The sequence below is a fragment of the Labeo rohita genome, chromosome 1 (assembly GCF_022985175.1).
Source record: "Labeo rohita strain BAU-BD-2019 chromosome 1, IGBB_LRoh.1.0, whole genome shotgun sequence".
Taxonomy (NCBI): domain Eukaryota; kingdom Metazoa; phylum Chordata; class Actinopteri; order Cypriniformes; family Cyprinidae; genus Labeo; species Labeo rohita.
The window spans coordinates 22,398,187-22,414,973 of record NC_066869.1 but is presented as its reverse complement, the minus strand read 5'-3'; the positions used below and the strand labels follow the sequence as shown (position 1 = coordinate 22,414,973).

The 16,787-nt window shown below is 37.2% G+C and overlaps 1 protein-coding gene across 1 annotated transcript; it reads right to left on the bottom strand.

The window, feature by feature from the left end:
• Window positions 1-8,751: 8,751 nt before the first annotated feature.
• crybb1l2 (crystallin, beta B1, like 2) lies at window positions 8,752-13,552 on the bottom strand. Its single transcript, XM_051112756.1, has 6 exons — window positions 13,415-13,552; window positions 12,440-12,543; window positions 12,081-12,199; window positions 11,868-12,000; window positions 10,913-11,055; window positions 8,752-9,353 (listed from the first exon to the last, which is right to left on the bottom strand). Exons 2-6 carry the CDS (start codon window positions 12,536-12,538, stop codon window positions 9,182-9,184), a joined length of 666 nt encoding a protein of 221 aa, XP_050968713.1. The 5' UTR covers window positions 12,539-12,543; window positions 13,415-13,552; the 3' UTR covers window positions 8,752-9,181.
• Window positions 13,553-16,787: the final 3,235 nt, after the last annotated feature.

Below are 16,787 nucleotides of genomic sequence, written 5' to 3'. Positions count from 1 at the left end.
AGGCACCCAACTATATCTACATCTACATCTGTAGGCACCCATATATATCTATGTCTACGCTTGTACCTGCCTCTATATGTACACCTACATCCATGCGTAGCAAACTCTTCACTCCTTTAGTTCTTTTTGCAGTTGTTGCATAACCCTGACCCATATCTTTCATTTCATTTCTCTTATTTTCTCACTCGTCTGTTATCTCTGTCATTGATGATCCACTGTCATCGCTGAGTGTCTGCCTTCATTTTTCTCTTAATAAATCTCTCAAAGCACAGCGGAAATGCAAAAGCAGGCTGTCTTGCTCTCTGCGATTCTCTCTTTCTGTTTTTCTCTCAGGCACATCACTTCTCTCTGGCTCTCTCGCTTGTGCCTTTTAAGATTACAGTTCTTTCTAACTCCTTCTGTCTCGTTCCTTTTTTCTTTTTCTGTTTTGTTTTTTTGTCTTTTGGTGACATCTTCACTTTCCTTCTCTACCATGTTGTTTTCCTCTTTCTCTCTCACTCCTTTTCTTCCTCACCTTCTTTTCTGCACTGACTCTTTGTCAGACTCAAAGAGAGGGATGCAAGTGTTAGTTTGCTCACTGCCTTCTGTGTGTGTGATCGGTGTGTGGGCAAGTGTTCTGAGGGCAAAATGTGTAATGTTTGTGTACAGACTCAGCTACAGTAGAACTCTATGACCCTGCGAGTGCATTGTGGAAATGTGCTTGTGATACTCAGTGTTTCAATGTGTCTCCCTGTGAATGTGACAATGTGATCATACCACTGTCAAACAGAGGTGTCATTTCCTGTTTTTTATACAACAGCTTGTTCCAGTCCTCTAATTTGATTGGCCAAGCCATTTTCTAAGAGTCATATCAGTGATCTGTCCACCTTTTAAGAGCCTGTAAGAGCGGGACCGGCCATTTGCAAATTTTATGGATCTGGCTTCCGGTCTCATCTGCGTCCAGCTATTTTTAGCTGCACACCACATTACCATATTATTTTAATGTATTGTCATAATTATGAACACACTGGTTTGTAGTGCAAACAGTTTTTACCATTTACTGCACTTTGTTATTCTTGTTATTTCATAGCGGCTAACAAACCAGAACTTGGCGTAAAGGGACTTTTATTATATTTTGTTAAAGGCACATCGGATGCCCATTTTCCACCACTTGGTATTCTGTAGGGTCTTTATGAAATGTCTGCAACATACTTTGGCAAAAATTTCTCAATGATTGTGTAAAACAACACCCTTTCCACCTAGTCAAAAACAGATCTGTTCACAGCAACTCGTTTCAGTGCATGTCTCTTTAAATGATAATGAGCTACTGCTCACCCTGGCCCTCTCTTTTGTTTTTTGTGTATGACATCAGCTTGATGTCGTTAAAATAACGGAGTGAATGGATTTTTATCATCGTAGGGTGATTGTGTGCCCACACTACTAAAACACATTTACATGCAAACATCATGTAAAAGTGAATTTTGCATCTGATGTCCCTGGTAAATAACCTTGTTTGTAGTCTATCAGTGTCATGTGGTTTTACCTGGAGAAAGGAGTGAATTTTTGAAAGTCAGAATTTCCGTGTTTTTGTTCCTTGATCCAAGATCATGAAAAACCAAAGCAACGAAATCCAAACTTTAATGCTTTGGCTTATTTTGGAACTATTTGAGTTGGTGGGGAAAATATGCAAATTATTTCACCAAATTTGATCTGAAACAAAAGGGGTTGGATATTAACTTCTTGTTTATTGGACTGTTGTATAAGGCTGTCTGAAAGCAGAAAAATGCTGCCTCCACAGAAGGCAGCAAGGCAACTCCAAATCCAATGATCATTTCACATTCTGTACCCTGCAGTACTTGCTTCTGATAAACTTTTTATGGCAGCATAGATGGTATTATTCACTGTCTATGATATCTGCCCTGTGCAATTCCATGACAGTTGAGCATAACTAAAATGCATCTGAAATGTAAGTTTTTGCCCTTTTTTGCCAGTCAACTTTATACTGAATTTCTAATGAGAAATTTGTATAGTGTTTTTTTTTTTTTTCAATATTTGCTCGATGATGACCAAGCCGGCGCTAGGCTGTCGGCCAATGCCGGGCTTTCGTTGAGCGTCTGTCGGCTCGGCTTTTGTGGTGAATTGGTTTTGGGCAGTTTGTGAGACAGATCACTCTGACTGGCTGCTCAGCTTAGCAGATGAGTGCATGGCCTTCTGGAATGAAGAAAGTGAAGACCAACTGATCAGCAATATTCATAAGCAAAATTATATACCAGCTTTGGTCATGGTTTATATATACACAGTTGGTTTGTCTTTTTGAATGACGAATATTAAACTACTGCCACCTCCTGGTGTAGACACGTTTCCTCTAACACAGGTGCAGAATGTACATGCTTTGTTTATTGACTGTAATGTTTGCAGTGTTCAAGTGCCACTTTGTAGCTGCTAGTTCTTTGATGTCAGTTTGGCCTGGTCATGGCCTTTAGCCAAGGACTTCTTATCAGCAAGTCAGCCTAAACCTAAACCTCTGAAAACACCTCTTCCATGAGCACACAATAAACTAATTAGGCTTTTTGCACAACCTTTTTGCTTTCAGTTTTACACTACCACTGTACTACTCTGGTGCTTGCTGGAATTTGGCATTGTAATATTACTTTTATTTTGTTACCTCCTTGCGTTATTTCTTCTGCTTGAATTTCAGGTTTGATGCTTTGTACACAAAGCACTACAATACTTAATATAAACGTGATTACTTTCCGAGCTGTTTGCCTTCACAGTAGTGTTAATTTTGTCAGCTATTTTTAATTTTAGTCTTGGTCTTAGTCCCATGTAAATGTCCTTGCTAGTTTTAATATTTAGTCAACCTTATCCTATTTAGTTTTAGTCAAGTTTTAGTGTCAACATTTTAGTCTAGTTTTAGTCAAAGAAAATCTAAAGTATTTTAGTCTAGTTTTAGTCTCAGAAAACCTTAAGTATTTTATTTTAGTTTTAGTCAATGAAAACTTGACATTTTAGCAATAATATTATTATTAATTAACCGCTAGTTAATTAATTAATTAATTTTGTACATTTTATTTATAGTATTTTGTACATTTTAGTTTTAGTTTAGTATGTGGACTCATACACATGTTTTTTTTTTTTTACCTCATCTAGTGTACTGATTTATTATGGGCTTTTTATTATAGAAATGAATACTAAATATGCACTCTACCTGTCTACATTATGAAAACTGGTAAAACAAACCAAAAATATTATTATAGTGAAATTCCTAATAGTAATTCCACTAATTCCAAAAAACGATTTAATTAGTAAAGTAAATCACAAAAAATATAGTCAAGATCTCATGACAGAACACAGGCCGGCTGAATGACGCCTTCATTTAGATTGCTAAATTTCAGCTTGTTTGTCTGTGTTTTCAGATCATTGTGTGCGTATGGTTGCCAGATTGCTTAAAATAAGTAAAAAACGTGGCAGAAAATGTATACTTGTAACAGCGAAGCTCTGATTCGGGGATTTGAGCTCTTGTTATCTGGCAACCACACATGAAACCTCACGCAGTAGAGGTGTTTAAAGCAGTCTGCAATAACATTTTGTCACCTTTTCTTTATGAAAATAAAGAGAGGTTTTTGGTAAAGTTTTTATTTTTTGAATACATTTTAATCTCGTCCTTTTGCATGCTGATATAGTCATAGTTTTCGTTTATTGACCTTACTGTCCTCTTGTCTTTTTCTTAGTCACGCGAAAAAAAGCTTGTCAACTGACATTTTTTCTCAGTTTTCATTCTCTACTTCACAGACATAACTGCCTGTGTTTTTGTAACTTATGTGTGTTTTTAACATAAACTTGTGTGTATTTGACAGTTTAAGTCCAATAAGACATGAAAGAGAGCTTAGTTTAGTACTCACATGCCGTGTGACAGCTGCTTTCTGTGCGCTTGCTTAGGATGTGTGCATTCAGAAAACCCTATATCAAAAGTTTAAACTAATATGGCTTTAAAACGCATGATTTCAGCACGATAGACATGATAATCAAAACCAAACAGATGTTTTTAACAGAGTATCTGAGTTATGAGCTGTAAAGGCACAGCCCTATTCTGGAAAAGGGGGCGAGGAGCAGCAGCTCATTTACATTTAAAGAGACATGCACGAAAGCAGCCTGTTTGTGCTTGCACTCAAAATAAACATTTTCAAAATTATATAATAAATTATCTGTGGGGCATTTTGAGCTGAAACTTCACAGACACATTCTGGGGACACCTGAGACCTATATTACATCTTGTAAAAAGATACCTAAAACTATAAAAAGACAAACATGTTGTATGCTTGCAATAAATTAAACCTTAACTAAAATAAAATAAAAACACATAAAAACATAAAAAATATTTTGTTTCAGAAAAAAAAATAAATAAATTATTACAATTTTAGCTAAAATTCAAAAATCTTAACAAAAACTACAACTGTATATATCAGTGATACTAAAACATTACTTTAGTATTATTTTATTTTAGTTTTAATTTCCAACAGAAAAGCTTCATGTATGCTTTTATATAGTATCATATATCTTCCACTTTCCACTTTTACACCTATCTAACACAAACTCATTTTTTTCCTTGCTAAAAATACCCTGTGTTCACATATGGCTCTTCCCCCAGATTCCTCAGACTTGCCCCAGCATCCCAACGCAGTTTCTGGCCTCTCAGCCTCATGCATTCACTCACACACACAAACTCTCACCCCTCTCTGCTCTTTATTTTTAACCCAGTCAATCAGACACTGCTCACCGATGACGCAGATCCACATGCAGCACTGACACCATCAGCCAGAATGAGAGAAAGAGAGAGGGAGGCTGGCAAAACAGGGACAAGCTGTGGCAAAGAGAAGAGACGGAGGGAGAACAAAGCACCTGGCAATAATCGAAAATGAAAATCCTTGAAATTGACAAATGAATGGCAAGTGCATTGTTGAAATGCTTATTAACATCTAAATTAATTGTTTTTTTTTTCCCATTATGATCTAGTATATCAATATCAACCATTCGGTAGACACCAAAAAAAAGTCCTTGTTAAGAGTCAGATCAGGTAGAAATGGCTCCTCAAGGCAACACCTGTACATTTTCACCTTTTTTCACAGTGTACAGTAAGATAAATATGCAGCTTTGTAGGTGTCTTCACTCTTTGCCTATTCTCCACTACCTCTCTGTCACTTTCTCTCTAACTCTCTCGATCTTACTGATAGGTTCACACCCACTCGTTTGTTAAACACTGAGACAAATAGCTTACATCACGCTCGGCGGAAAGACTTTTTAGGAAGTTCCAGAAAAAGAACCGCTTCTCCCCCGGCTAACTCACAACACAGCCGTGACGCAAGAAAGAGACCTGCCGCACACACAGACACACACAAACACACACACATACAGCTCTTGCAAGCTCTGTGTACGCGTGTGGTTCAGAAGCAGAGAGATGAAATGGCAAAGGACATCTCTGTAGATTTGTGTGTGTGATTAAATGGAATACAGAAAATCCATTAGTGAAAGAGAATATTGCACTGTTAAAGGGCTTTCTCAGGTAATGTGTTAATCTTTCAGCTGATGATTAGTATGATTCTAAATGACTAAACTATATTAGGTTACACTAATCATGTATTTTCAGGTAGAAATATATCCTTAAAGAAACACCTGCTCATTTACACCGTGTGTGTTTGTGTAGATGTGAAGCAACGGTGTTGTTGATGTCATCATGACGTATTTCTTGAATGTTGTGAATTGGAAGCAACTGCAATTACTTCTTCTAGAACAGCACAGAAAAATGTGTGAAACAAGCAATAAGACAAATGAGTGGACTGACAAAACACAATTGTTAGTACCTTCTTGTGGTGGTTGTGTGGTACTACAAGAGTGGGATTCAATTACCCCAGAATCCCACTGAGCCTATCTTCCTTAAATCATTCCAGCCTGTGTCCCAAATCATGGTCTGCCTTCTCTTCATTACCTCGCAGAGTGTGAGGATGAAAAAAGTGTGAGAGACGGATGATCACACACTTAGGATGTGGAGTTACTAGATTTCCCAAGGTGCTTGAAGTGTGTGTGTGTGTAGATGTTTACGTGAGTGAGGCCTCGGGGCGACTGACGTCAATGAAAGGGCTGGATCTTGTGTGGAGCTGTGATGAATCTTAATTTTGTTTGTGTGTGTTTTGGCCTTATGTGGGAAGCATGACATCAATTTCATATATATTATTAATTCATTCAGGAAGGTTTAGAAATACATTATGCTATGAGAATACATACTCATGCATTTGAATGAAGAAATTGGTCAGGTGTTGTATGAACCCACAATCATTCTGTTCATGATGTGTGTGTGTATATATATATATATATATATATATATATATATAATTTTTTTTTACATGCAATTAAATTCCACAGAACTGACAGACCAAACAAATGCTGATTTTTATTCAGAGCACAAACAGCAAATGCTCCAAAACTGGTAATAATCATCTTGTGTAATTATTATGCAATCTTAGTTTAGTATATTTGACAGCTCACTCTGAATTATTTTTAAGCATTTTACATTTATTTCAAAATAACAACTCAAGGCAGTAGCAATTTAAACAATATATTTTATTTGTTAACATATGTTCAGCTATTCTTGACCACACATCATGTTTTCGTGTTTTCAGGCAATTTTAAGTCTTATTTTGACATAAGTTGTTTACTTTTTGAGACTGATTTGCAAATATGGAATGCGCACAAACACAAGAGGCGGGATTTATCGTATGAACCAATCACAGCCGAACATAACCAGTCATATCCAATCATATAACGATGGAGGCATTTCCTCTAATGTGACTTTCCCCTATTCATTCTCAATTACCACCCACCAAACTCACAGCACGCTTTAGGGGTCTGTTAAAACTCAGTGGGCTAAGGGGAGGCAAGAGAGACTCCCGCTGTAACTTTTAAGTTTTTTCTTTTTTGGTTAATGTAGGACATCAAGTTACACTAAATGAAAATGAGAAACTAGCTGAAATTATCTTTTAAAGTTTTTTTTTATTATTTCAGGTAAAGTTTATTTTATTTCAAGTAACAAAAAGTTTTTTATGGTTTTGGTTTTCGTTTTAGTTAACTATAATACTCCTGTAACTTTTATGCTATTGTCACTATACATCAACTTTTGCTGCTTAGTTTAAATAAAGTTACAGATTTCATAGTATGATAGCTTTAATTTCAAATTGAAGCTGTAAACAGTGTTGAAAGGGCCCTCGCACCCCGGCTCACCACCACTCGGTGGCTTTAGGAAAACAGCGAACGGTGGGCAATATGCATTTAAAGTGGTAAATATAGAAGGAATATGTAAAAGTCATTTATATGTGCCAAACTTCCTGCTATCAGGTGGTGGCACTATGACTACAACTGAATATTGGCCTTTAGATGTCTTCAGGCCAGGACTCTTACCAAACGTGAAGTTTGGTGCCGATGGGACATTGCATGCTAGTATAAAACAAGTAATTTCCTGTTGCCAGCAGGTGGTGCTATGATTATAACAGAATATTGGCATTTAGATGTGTTCAGGCCAGGATTCTTATCGAACATGTAAAGTTTGGGGCAGATCAGACATCGTAAGGCTGAGTTACAACACCTTCTATTCCCATGGCGAAACACTGAACTTTATCGGGCCGCCCCGGACACGCCCCTTAATGAAAAATCAAGATCTTCACAATTTAACATTGCAAAGGCCTTTAGATTCAACTGACCAAATATAATGTTGATGTTATTAAATCTCTATGAGTTTGTTAGAGAATAAAACATGCAACTTCCTGTTGCCAGCAAGTGGCGCTATGGCTATAACTGAATATGGTCTTTGGCATGTGTTCAGGACAGGACTCTTATCAAACATGTAAATTTTAGTGCAAATCGGACACTGTATGTCTGAATTATAACAACTTCCTGTTTCATGGTGAAACATCGAAGTTTGTCAGGCCGCCATGGACACGCCCCTCAATGAAAACTCAAGATATTCGCAATTTAACGTCACAAAGGGCTTTAGATTACACTGACCAAATTTAGTGTTGATCTGTTTAAATCTCTAGGAGGAGTTTGTTTAAATACAACACGTGAAAAATGGCAAAAACTGCACAAAGCATGCAGAGAAAATTCAAAATAACAGACTTCCTGTTGGGTTTTGGACTTCATACTGGGGGGCTTTTTTGTAGGTATTGGTGTGTTACATGTGTCTATCGAATTTCATACATGTATGTGAAACATAGATAGAGCAGCACTTCATCGAAATTTTATAGGTGGCGCTATTGAGACATTTTGCCACACCCACTTCTGAAACCCATTTTTGTTGTGTGCAAAGTTTCATGAGTTTCCAAGCATGTTTAGGCCCCTCATTTTGGAGAATAAGAAGTATTTGAGCAATTCCGATAGGGCTCTCGCACCAACGGTGCTTGGGCCCTAAAGATCAAGGACTTTTTTATTATATTACCCCTTTATTGATATAATACATAATTAATGCTACCATTTGGTCTATGTCTGTCTCTTAAAGTTGTTAGATAGTGGATTGAATTTTGTGTGGTGATATGAGAAGCCTGACATACTGATAGTAAACGTAAAATGCCTGCAAGAACACAGAAAGTCAGCAGTGATAACAAGGAACAGTGGTCACAGGTGTCGCTTTTATTACCGTTCCAAAAAGATGTTGAGATTTTACACAGCCTTCAGGCCAAAACACCCCTCCCTCTGTCACCCATTGTCCCACCCCACCCCACCCCCCAACCCACCCTTGTCAATCATCATCCCTGACCCCCACGAGTCAGGCATCAGTTAAGGCTCTTTGTGATGGACTGATTTCCTCAGGGGAAAAGTGAATGGAGGATGAGGAAGGGGAGGAAGAGGGAAGAAGGAAGAAGATGGGAAAAGAGGCGAAGAGTAGAGAGAGAATAAAAAGGGGTGGGAAAGAAAAAGTCCTGCTTTCATCTGATATCAACAGCCACATTTTCTCTTGTGGTGTTTTGTCTGCTGAGCTGCTGCCCATACCTCACTGACCTCCATTCCTCTCTCTCCTTCTTTCCCTTCCCAGGATGACTCATACGGGTGGTGCACCCCTCCTCTCCTTCTTGGCCCTCCCCCCTCCCCCTCCTTTATCTTCTCCTCCTCCTCTCTTTCTCTCTCCCCTGTTCCCTCTCTTTCTCGTCCTCCCGAGCTCTCACTTGGTGGCCATGGTGTAGCAGCCGTCTGGGTGCCACTGCATGTCACGGATGCGCCTGACGGACTGAAACTGGGGATGACGAGCGCCATACTCGTTAAAGTGACGGTAGTCGCCCTTCTCCAGCAGGTACTGGCTGCCACGGTAACCAGGATACTGGTAGCCCACCCAACTAAGACATGAAATGAGAGAAATGTCAAACAAATATAGAAAATATATAAAACTGAAATACAGAATTGAGAATAAAGAAGTAACCAGAGCTGAGTAGTTTACGTACAAATTGTAATCCGTTACCTATTCCTAGAGACGTAATCCTTTACATTACATAATTTAGGTAATATAATCAAACTACTTTTAGATTACTTTCAGATGACCTAACTTGCTTATCACATTGATTTAAATAGAATAATCTTGTACCATATTGACATAACGAGTAAGAAAATATATTGCATTTGTTATTATTAACAACTTGAAGTGCATTAAACATTATATTACATCAAGATTTCCCAAATTGGTGTTTGTGAAGGAACCGCAGGGGGTTTATGAGTTTAATGAAAAAGCTAATAATTAATTAAATCATAAAAAAAATAATAATAATAATAATTTTAAAATCAATCCAAATAAAAAAACTTACAAAAAATGAAATATTTCATTTGTTTACCTGCATGTCATGTGACCATAACCAACATCAGAGAACCAATGCACATGCAAATGTGATACTTAATTATTAAAATATTCATTTTAAAACCTCAGAGGTACTTTAAGTAAATATATTTGGTAAGAGAGGATTAGATGACAAAAAAAGTTTGTGAATTTGTGCATTTTAATGTGTTTGAAAGACAAAAGCCTTCCAAAGACATAATTTTTGAAATTATTTTTGTAAATAATTGGTTAAATGCTGTGTTGCCACCTGAACAATGAATTTTGTGTGAATGTCCACAAAACTTAAAGACTTGTTGAATGTATATAAGATGTATATGCTATTTTAGAAAGGAAATGTAAAAATGTAAAAAAAAATGTAAATGTAAAAAATAAAAAAATGAATTGGGGAGAATCAGTTATGAATAATTTATTGCTACTGTGTAAATAATATGTAATCATGTAATCCATAAAAAAAAAATATAAAAAAAACTGTCTTCTGATTATGAATATTTTAAAATGTAATAATAAAAATGTTATGTTTTGGCAAATTGGTGGCTAATTCCTATAAATGCCTATGCTACAATGACGGTTATGTTTAGGGGACCTTCATGCTTTTTTTTAGAAAATAGAATGAATGTTTTAATTTCATGTTGAACAGGTTTCCAGAAAGTCAGACAAGCACAGTCTCATTGTAAATCATAACTATTTTACGTTTTGAAGAAAACTAGTTAATATGAATTCATTCGAACTCATTTGTACACTTTTAATGAATTTGCCTTTGCCTCAGTAATGGTTATGTGTAAGGGTGAACCTAAATAAAATGGTTACATTTTCCCATGAGAAGTAGTTGGCCTCACTATGTCTTGATAGAGCCACATTTTTATGGTTTTCAGTAGCTAGAAGAGTGTTTTAACATGAAAACCTACAAATTTTTGTTTTAAACTCAGTGGATTTAGGAAGTGAGGGTATGACTTATACATCACAGACTTCATATTTCTCTCCTATCAGATGTATTTTTTATGTTGAGATATCACTTTTATGTTGAGATATCACAGTCTACTCAGATTTCTTTGATGCGAGACCACTTACGTGCCACAGCTGACCATGATGCTGCCCACGCGGTCGGTAAAGCCGAAGGTGTACATACTGGGAACGTCGTCATCGATAATCTCCATCTTACGCCCCTTGAATTCGCCAACTTCATACAGACAGATCTTATGCTTCTCTGGGTCCTGTGAAGAGCACAAACAAGAGGAGATCAAGGTAGAATATTCATTAATAAATCCATATTAATTTAAAGGTTATTTTTTCTGTTTATCTTTAGCCTTTTAGCCACTTTTATGATTGAAATAAATGAGATATGACAGGAAATGATGGGAGGGAAGAGTTTAGAAAATGGTGAGAGTTAGATTCAAACTTACATTGCCTTCAAAACACACACATGTGAGGAAATATATGCATAAATATGAATTTTATTAAATTTCAGTTTATCTTTGGCCAAGTCAGGGACGTGCTGGGAACAGGAATATACGAATGAGCACCGTGGCTCAGTCACGATTAAATCGGTGCATCGCGATTCATGGATCGATTCGAAATGCATCACGATTCTCTCTGGAATCGATTCTGAGCTTAGTTTTTACACGCACACTCAAATGCTCACAAGGAAGAACGCTTGTGCGTTTGTGACACCAGTTTAAAATAAACACAGCTCACTGTGAACACCCTTGAAATTCGTTTCATACTTTTCGAACTTTATTAATGATTATTAAAGGTTCTAATGTGTCTAAAGCATGTTCTAAAGCATGTAGTGCCATCTGCAGTTAAAAACTAAGCTCAGAATCGATTCGAGAGAGAATCGTGATGCATTCGGAAAATCTCAGAATCGATGCAGAGTCATTTCTCGATTCGCGATGCGTCGATTTATTTCCCCAGCCCTATTGACCAAAAATCTAAAAAAAAATGTTATAATGATTTTGCTAAAAACGTAACGAAAACATTCTAAACAAAACCAGAAATGTGTATGATGAATAAAAGGGATGAATACCATTCTGACAGGTCTGAAAGACAGCAGGTAGTCATTCCTGTGGCAGTTGCTCCAGCAGTCCCAGCGGGGGTACTCGCCCTTCTCCAAGATGTACATCTCTCCACAGAAGTTCATCTGCTCCCAACCCACCCAACTAAATGGAAAAATGGAAGGAAGTGTTGAAAAACAGAACAACTGGTAAGTCACTCATATCTGTATCACAGGAACACTCACGGGCCGCACTCCACACGGAGGGAACGCACTCTATCCATGCCCATTTCACACACGTTCATGCACTCGTTGGAGATCTCGATCATGCGGCCCTGAAAGTTCTCCTGATCATACACATACATCTGAGAGAGAAAAAAAAGGGAGAAGAAAATCATTTCAGTTTTGTTTGTTATGCAGCTATAAATTAAAGTTTTCCTTTTTTAGTTTTGCTTAGCTTAAAAATAAAGCATACATATAACTCCTACATCGATTTCTATGGAAACTGAATTGTTTCACGCAACAAAGGTGCTTGCCACCATGCACCTTTCATCAGTTATCTTATGCAACTTTTATGCATCTGTAAATATGCTACTAATACATACCCTGTAGTTTCCCATGCCCATTTCAGTTCTCTTCTGAGTTTGAGCAGCCTTCCCATCAGGCTGGGAGGCAGGCTTGGACTTCTCTCCACCAGTGGACATGATGACTACAACAAGAGAGCATATGCATGAGTGGAGAAACGTGAATAATTAGCAGCCTTCTTGCTGGAAATATCTATTGTTGGACATGTAGTGATGTGAAGTGCTAAATATTGCTCCAAGCAAGTATTGAAACCCATTCCAACAAATCATCAAGCACATTTATAGCCCTTGAATGATTTCTTCACCCACTTACTTTGAAACACTTACACAATAGTGTTACAGACGTGCAATGCTCATACGTAACAATTTGCCTAAGATGACTAATTTACAAATATATCACAAAATGGTGGTCTGAGCTGAATATTAAAACTGAAACATGGAATGAGACCCTTAAACTATCTGATGGAATACTGAGGAAATACTGGCTGATACAATTCTTGCTGTTTCTTTTCAAATATTTGCGTAGATATTAAATTAGCCTAGCTTCACATTCTCAGAAGGCTTCAAACATAACCCATCATTTTAATTAAAACAACACCCACCCCAATAAGTAATTAACAGTAATTTAAATTGCATATTGTGTGTTTAATAAAAAAATAAAAGCCCACATCACTCGGTACTGCATTTTTATATTTTATTTAACAAACCTGCTTTAATTCACCGTATCTCTCTCTCTTCATATCTACAGCTTTTCTGTATTCATTTTTCTGTTATGACAAAAAGGTTACAATTCACCCTGACGATGAATAAAGTGCTATGCCCACAAAAGGATTATATTTTAATTGCCTTCTACCGGTGACTAATGTGTCAAAGCTGTTAGAGATATTCTTACACGAGCCCATGCTGGGGTTTCCTTGCTGTAGACTATGAAGCCAGACTAAACGTGGGATCAACTCTCTCCCGGTTTGTTTTTGCTCACAGACCCCAGTCTCTTACCTGTGTGTTAGTCAGTAGCCGCTGTCTGTCTCAATCAGCGCGTCAGCGTGTGTATTGAAAGCAAACGTGTGTCCCTTTTATAGGCTGGCGCCCAGCATGGGGGGATTAGGCCCACAGAAACAAACTCGCTGAGCTCACCAACCCACACACAGAAAAGAAATCACCCCATCATCAATCACAGAGAGAGAGAAAGAGAGAGAGAGAGAAGTATACTTATTTCTCAAACCCAAGAAGTATTTTTTCAAAACTGTGACTTTACAAGGTGACGATAAAATACAAGCTATTGAACACCATCATAGCACAATGTCCAGACTGTGAAATGAATTACATTACAACACAAACTGATGAAGTCATTTGGCAGTGATCCACACTGGAGATATCTAAGCGGAGGCTTAGATTGGAACTATTTCCCACTCTTATATTGGATCTATGACATTTTACATAAAAGGCTAATTCATCTGATGGCAGCAGAAGTTCATTATGGTTTTGTCTCATTTAAAACTACATTAGCCTGCTTCCGCAGCACACTAAAATTGCCAAAACAAAATCACATTTGTTAGTGTAATAGAACACCATTAGGCTAAAGCCAAACGAACCATCAGGTGCCAAATTGAAGGCTTGGCCAATTTCCAAACTTACGCTGAATTTGATATTTTTCATAAAATGCATGTTCATTGGGTGCCAATTAAAGTTTGTTTTTGTCTTATTCACAATGTAGATAAACCTGCTTATGCTGCCCATATGTTGTTTTAAAACTTTGCCAACCGTGCTGCCAACTGTCAAGGTTCGTTTTTTAGAGTAATATGCCAGCAAAAAAGCACCAATTAAAACTTAAAGGGATAATACACCCAAAATAAAAATTCTGGTGTTAATTATTCACTCTCATGTCGTTTCAAACCCATAAGACCTTTGTTTATCTTCAGAACACAAATTAAGATATGTTTGATGAAATCCAAGAGCTTTCTGACCCTCTTAGACAGCAACGCAACTGACACGTTCAAGGCCCTGAAAGCTAGTAAGGACATGGTTAAATAGTCCATGTGACATCCGTGGTTCAACCGTAATGTTATGAAGCTATGAGAAAACATTATGTGCACAAAGAAAACAAAAATTAATAACTTTATTCAACAGTTTTTTTCCATGTCAGTCTTTAACACGTCATCATGAGATCTCTTTAAGATTTATGGTTGAGTGATACTGATAGCCTAATGATTGTAGCCCAAATAACACTACCTAGGCTCATTGGAAATAGGTGCCTCTATCCACCTTATTTTCCAAAGCGGATGTAATCTGTTTCCTGGTAATGTGTTAGACTTCTGTTCATAAGCCGCCGTAGAGAAATAACAAAGAGAATATCAAAGTGCAGTACACAGTGAAACTATTAGCACTACAATCCATTGTGTTTATAATTAAGATAATACATTAAAATATTATGTTAAGACACAACAGTTTGCAATATCAAGCAAAATTAGCTGTTTTGTTCAGCTAAAAACGGCTGGAAGCGGACGAGACCGGAAACCAGACTCATTAAATTTACGAATGGCCACGCCCACTCTCACAGGACAAATAAGGTGAATATACATTTCTGCAAAACTGAAAAAACATACCTATATGTACAAATCACCGCAGTTTCTAGTTGAAATGAACACTTGAGGCAGTAAAACTCTTTTTTTTTCTTTTCACACAAAGTATGATTTGCAGGTACAGAGTTTTGATTAATAACAATTTTAAAACTGATACTTTTAAACGTTGTCGTCACATATACAGCTTCATATGCATGAGTTTTCTAATTCTGTAGGTTTGTTCAGTGGCTCTCGTGATACGGTGTTGCACTTGAGAGATGAAGAGCTCCGGTACAAACAATCTGAAACTATGTTTCAACAAAACAGCTTAAATCCACATAAGGAATATAGGAGGATGCATCCACAAATGCGTTTTTATATAACTTTTGCATTTCTTAACACTATCTGGTAGGTTTAGGGTTGAGTTTGGAGTAAGGGATATTTTAGAATTAACCTTTAGCGACACTTACTGGATATTTGATATCTGCATCCTGAACAGCCACAATACGTACCTCCAGCAGCGTAATAAAAACACAGCAATATGTGCAGTAAGGTACATAATTACGGTGTTGCAGAAGTGTATATAGAGGGACCTGGGTGGTTCAAGGCCCAGAAAGGTACAATGGATATTGTTAAAATAGTCCATGTGTGTCAGTGCCTGAAGCCTTGTAGTTACTTGTGCACTACATATAGCGTAATTGCGCCACCGGCCAACCTGGGTGCGAATCTCAACCCAGGGTCCTTTGCTGATCCTGCCCCCTGCAGGGTCAGAAAGCTCTTGGATTTCATCAAAAATATGTTAATTTGTATTCTGAAGATGAACAAAGGTCTTACGGGCTTGGAATGACATGAGTGTTACTGTTTAATCCAATAATTGTAGCTTAACAACATTTTACAAGAACATATCTCCTACATACTTTTACACAGCCACAAGGCACTTTTGTTTATGTAAAAGGTGAAGATGTTACTACACTGGCTATGTTCAGAATAGCGATAAATCCCACAATGCAGTGAGTTTGACTCTTCCATATCTAGTGTGATGAATGAACCGAAAATATCAGCCATAGTTTGCAACCTCTTTGTCAGTTGCATGACACAGTAAGATATTTTTAGACAAAGTTGGGGGGAATGCAAATAACTGTGTTTTTAAGAGGATAACTTGCTGAATTATGCAATGTGGTAAGATCCTTAATTCCTGCTGTGTGTGTGTGTGTGTGTGTGTGTGCTATTTTTCATGCATTTTAAACTGCATTCGTATTCAGTAAACAGTGAACAAGTAATCTATTCTAAAGTACATTCCCATAACCTTAACACTTCTAGCTCATGGGTTATGGGCTATAGGTCATATAAGGTGAGAACAAAGAGGAGCAGCCAGGATGTAACACCTGTTGATTATGGATTTATGATGAATTTAGCATAGTATGCTTTATTATAAAGGAAAAAAGTTCTTGGTTGTATTACAGAATCATCCTCAAGTGTTCATTTAGGATTTGAAAAAGTTCTGTTTCCTAAGTGAAATTACCATAGTTATTAGACAAACAGAATTCTAAATTACAATGCTTCTGTAAAACTGAAAAAAGAGACGGGGAAACTACAGTAAATTGTTTTAAACCTCAAAGTGGAAAAAAAAATCTCAATCAAGACGCATAAAGCAGTGTTTTGGGTTTAAATATTCCCAAATATGAATGTTTGAATTCGCCACTACAATTATTTAACTGTCGTGGCTGTCTTCCAAACCTTCCAAACCAAAGAGAGGACGTTCACTGTATGCAGTGGGTCAAATCCCTGTATTCTCCACATATAGGCCGCTC

Bases quoted from the DNA above. Each gene is read 5' to 3' on its own strand.
- crybb1l2 (XM_051112756.1), bottom strand. From the start codon at position 12,538: ATGTCCACTGGTGGAGAGAAGTCCAAGCCTGCCTCCCAGCCTGATGGG. The intron at 12,001-12,080 runs GTGAGTGTTCCT...TTTTCCATTTAG, and splicing joins CTCCGTGTGGAGTGCGGCCC to TTGGGTGGGTTGGGAGCAGA. The intron at 11,056-11,867 runs GTATTCATCCCT...TGCTCTTCACAG, and splicing joins CTTTCAGACCTGTCAGAATG to GACCCAGAGAAGCATAAGAT.